Source organism: Palaemon carinicauda, chromosome 14 (genome assembly GCF_036898095.1).
Source record: "Palaemon carinicauda isolate YSFRI2023 chromosome 14, ASM3689809v2, whole genome shotgun sequence".
Taxonomy (NCBI): domain Eukaryota; kingdom Metazoa; phylum Arthropoda; class Malacostraca; order Decapoda; family Palaemonidae; genus Palaemon; species Palaemon carinicauda.
In genome coordinates, this window is record NC_090738.1 from 76510598 (window position 1) to 76515597 (window position 5000).

The window sequence follows — 5000 nt, forward strand, 5'->3', positions numbered from 1 at the left end:
CCTTACCTTTCATCTAGGGAGTGGAAGGATATCCTCTTCCTTAACCCGAGAACTGCTAAAAGCCTCTTGATCGACTGTATGGGAGACTGCTATAAGCCTCTCCAGAGCGCAATTTTCTATTTCTTCTCGCAAATTTCCTTGTATTTTTTTTTTCATGAAAAAACAATATTTATGGTAGAAATTTGAATGTTTATAACTCTATTTTACCCATATAATTGTTTATAATATAAACCTTCCCATAGACAGGCTTTAATCTTCTTTGCATGGGAAAAGGGCGAATTGTAATTATTTTCAATTGATAAAACTGGTTTCATATTAACATATTAGAAACATAAACGATGAAAAAAACATATAACAACATACATATACATAAACACCAACGATATCACATCTTAATATATAGCGTAGAAAGAGAAATAAAACCTGTGGCAACTCTCAAATCCTACCTCACGATGGCAGTTGCCTAGTGTAAATTATGACAACACTACCGAATGTTCTTGTCTTGAATATCTGCGAGTGTTTGTTTACAAGGCATAATTTTATTTTAAGTAACTAGGGGATTTTTTACAAGGAGTATGAGTTACTATTATAATAAGCGTTTTTCTATTATTGGTTGTCTAAAGGTTTATTTTGATAAAAATTAAAGTAATTTGGTATTTTTTTTTTTTTTGGTGAGCTTGTTTGTATGTCACTTTTTGTCGCCATGACTGGATGTAGTAGCAATCATTGGAAAAGGGAGATTGTGACATCTTCTGGCAAGCACTTCGAGACCACAAAGACAAAAAGAAAGATCCGTTCCTCAAAAGAAACCAATGCAGTGTCACAAGGGAAAATTAAAACCCAGCAACTAGAGGAAGTTAGAAGAAAGGGCGGTATGAAGAGAAGTGTTACTGGAAAATATGTAGGCTACCTCAAGAAAAGAACTAAAATCAAACTATTGCTACCTTTGGCATACTGGTACAACCAAAGCACATAAGTGATGAAAATACCTAGTACATCAGCCCCTCCCCCAATCATTACCAGAAAACGTCATTCACAAAATCTAACACCGAGCAAATTCTTACACATGTTATGTGCCTTTGTGTCCAACTGACTGTTTTCGTCACTGGCATACCAAAAAAAAAAAATATATATATATATATATATATATATATATATATATAGAGAGAGAGAGAGAGAGAGAGAGAGAGAGAGAGGAGAGAGAGAGAGAGAGAGAGAGAGAGAGAGAGAGAATAATCTTTTTAAGAAATGTTTCATAAAGCCTGTATCCATATTTATATCCACAATAGGAATTTTCTTTATCATTTATATATATATATATATATATATATATATATATATATATATATATATATATATATATATATATATATATATATATATATATGCAGTGATACTTTTTATATACGCATTTCTGTATGCAATTGCTTAAAAATGTTATATAAAAACATTCTGTAATTAGTCTGAACACATAGGCTAGGTCATGATTTTATTAGTTACTATATCTATAAAAGATTCCAATAATAGTTAGTATGTTTTCAATATGATTATAATCATTTCTCTCTTTATATATTTGTAAAAGACTATGATATCGCATTACCATTAATCAATTTACTCCTTCAAATAATCTAGGTTTGTTTATGAAAATAGTGATTAAAAATATGTATTCTCTCTAAATATGATATATTATTTTAAACAAATCTAAAATAATTGCAATGGTAACAATAGTCACTTCATGAATAGATAAAGAAAAAAGGAAGGAAATAAAATGTTTGTAAATAGTAAATGTGACTACATCAACTAAAATTATCATTATTATTTCAGGAAGATATCATACTATATCAGAGGATATGATATTATATAGGGATTTTTATTATCATTAAACTTTTCAGCATATAGTAAAGGCCATTTGTTGAGAATACCCTAAAAACTTCGTTACATAGTACGGATTGTAGTAAATAAAAATCGCTAACCTCTACCGGGTGCAGACAACAGGCCCTTGATACCGTCGGTGATACCCAACTAACATCCCACCACCACCCACCCATGAAAGACTTTCCAGACTCAACCATTGGCCATCATGCAAGATGCCACATCTCGCTTTAAAATTAACTTCTATGGTTTATAACAAAATAACAAACAGGATGTACGATCAAATATTTGGAAGATACATGCACGAAGTTATTACAGAAACATTGATATAGTTATGGGTTAGATTCTGAAACATTGTATTTGTGTCAAGATAGCCGCACAATGACATTGCTGCATTTCTTGGGTTAAGGCGGGTACCGGATTCGATATTAGGCAATTTCAAGCCTAGGCCCATACCAACCGTCCAGTTGCATGTGGATGAGGCTTTAAATGCTATGAGCCTCAACCTTGATAACATGACTACGGTTTCCTCTCTATCTCTGGGTAGAGAATCTGCTCTTTTTTCAACCGTAGGATCGGATGATGAACCTCTCCCTCCGGTTGATGATTCTTATCTGCCCGAGTTGGATGATGATAGTGTGGCGTCTGTAAGGGACTCAGTTATTTCTGCAAATTCAACTACTACTACCACAGCGGCTCCCCTGTCTACGGTTACAACTATATCTTCCGTATCGGGTGCAACACCTGTTACTGTTCCTCCTTATCCCCCTGTTGAACCTGTGGAATCAAAACCCCCTAAGTTCCCAAGTAGTTTGGCTGACACATCCCTCTTACTTAACATAAAGGCTTTCATGGAAGGAACTCAACAATATCAACGAATGATGTTCAAGGCCTTGTGTGGGAAGATTCGGGCATTGAAGTCTCAGGCGGACCCGGAACACTAAGGTCTTGCCTTCTGAGTTACCTTTCTGTACTCAACAGAATCCCTGGAGGTACGCGGGTCATGTGTTACTTTCCGAGGGTATCCTCCATATTAGAGATGGGTTAGGCTCCACGCCAATAGCCGATTAGGATTTTTATCCAGATATCGAGGCCTATCCCTTTTGCTATGTAAGGTTGGCTGAAGTAGTTCCATTGAGAGATGACACTATTCCCAATGAAACGATCCTTCTGGAACACACTAGAGCCCAGCACTTGGCTGTGAAGGAAATGAAGACAGCAGGGTGTATTAACACATATCTAGGTGCTTTTGGTAAAAGGTTAGCCACCTTTGTAGCTCCAGATACAATGTTTTTTCCTTTTGCTTTGAAAGATTTTGTAGCTCTGGTAAAGGCCATCCGAGAAGGTAAATCTCTCCCGGTGCTGGAAGAATGTAGACCTGTGTCTCTCGTTCTTCCACATAATGCTGACCATTGGGTGGATGTCCAGTTTATCTTTTCAGAAAGTACACTGAATAAGGAGTTAGCCAGCCCACAATTTAATGAAAAATTGCCTAGGATTGCAGAACACCTCCTTAAAGATGAATAGGAGGGTAGGGAAAGGCTATCAGCTTCAGTGTCTCTCCAGTGCTTTATTGAAAGGATGATTGGTAATTTTACTGACGGCCCAGTTTTTTCCCTCTTGGCTAAGACTCACCTGGCTACTTTTATGAAGGATCTCTATGCTTTCTTTCAGGCTCAAAGAGTCTATAGAGAACATGTTCTCGCTTTAGCTACTATACATCATTAGCCGAAATGTCTCATCGACGCTTGTATGTGGGGTAAGGATCTGTTTCCCCAAAAGTTAGTGAAGGAGTTTTTGGATAAAGTTACAGCCGAGAATAAGAGCCTCTTCTAGATGTGGGGAATCTCTCTAAAGAGAAAATTCACTTCTGGTGTAGGACATCAACCAAAATGGTCCTGCAAACCAACCTATCTCAGGAGGTCATTTGCACCTTACTCTATCAATGATCCACAGAATGTGTTTGCTGTTCCTCATCCGGTAACCTTTATAGACACCGGCTTTTAATCTGGTGTATGAGCAGGGGTTGCCGTCCTTTCGATCCCCTAAGAGAGACAGAGTCGGTAGAGGCCACTCAGACAGAGGTGGTAGATCAAGAGGTCGTGGTCATCAAGGCGGCAAAGGAAGTAGGGGTGTACATCCTCAGCTCAAACAATGAGGATATTCTGGTAAGTGGGCGGCTTAACTTGTCCATGGACCGGTGGGCGTTCAGTCCTTGGGCACAGAGCGTCATTTCCAATGGCTTGGGTTGGAAATGAAAGAAACAGCCTCCAAGCGTCAGGAGATTTTTCTAGAAGTCAACACCTTATCTGGAACAATATGTGTAAGACCTGTTAAAGAATAGTTGTCCGTTGCACAAGATCTATGAGATTTCAAAGTTGCCTGATTTGCGAGAAAGATTCGATCTTACCTCAAACTATTCTAGACTTGTCCCGTCTAAACCTGTTTGTTTAGTGCGACAAGTTCCGAATGCTGACTATTTCACAGATACGGACCTTACTACCCCGGGAGGCTTACACTGTCTCTATAGATCTTACCAATGCTTATTGGCATCTTCCGGTAGGTCGACGCTTCTCCCCCTACCTTTGTTTCAGCCTGGAGCAAAAGGCTTAAGTACTCAAAACTATGCCATTCGGGCTCAACATAGCTCCAAGAATTTTCACAAAGGTTATCGACGCAGTCGTTCAACCACTGGAAAAAGGCCTTCAAATAGCGGCGTACCTGGAACGACTGGCTAGTGTGAGCTCCATCAGCAAGTTTCTGCAGTCCCTAGGATTTCAGATCAACTTGAAGAAGTCGAGACTGGCCCCAGCTCAGGTTTTCCAGTGGCTGGGGATTCATTGGATCCTACAGTCTCATTCCCTGTCCATACCTGCTTCCAAGAGGAAAGAAATAGCAAGGTCAGTCCGGTCTCTTATCAAATCAGGAAAGACCATCAGGCGACGCCAGGAAAGAGTTTTAGGCTCTTTGCAATACGCCTCAGTAACGAACCCTGTCCTCAAATTACAACTTAAGGATGCAAGACGACTTTGGAAACGGAAAGCCTCCACAGCTCTCTGCTACCATCAGAAAAAGACCCTGGGGTTACTTCGAAGGCAACTTCGACCGTGGTCTACTGCCAAAGTCTT

The 5000-nt window shown here is 39.0% G+C and overlaps 1 protein-coding gene across 1 annotated transcript in view; it reads left to right on the top strand.

Annotated features, from left to right (window-relative positions):
* The first annotated feature begins 3605 nt into the window (after positions 1-3605).
* Positions 3606-5000, top strand: part of LOC137652816 (uncharacterized) — a 2027-nt gene continuing 632 nt past the window's right edge. Inside the window, exons 1-4 of the mRNA XM_068386224.1 lie at positions 3606-3631; positions 3896-4040; positions 4540-4772; positions 4888-5000. The exon at positions 4888-5000 is cut by the window's right edge and continues 632 nt beyond it. Coding sequence (XP_068242325.1) covers positions 3606-3631; positions 3896-4040; positions 4540-4772; positions 4888-5000 — 517 coding nt within the window. The remainder of the gene's footprint in view (positions 3632-3895; positions 4041-4539; positions 4773-4887) is intronic.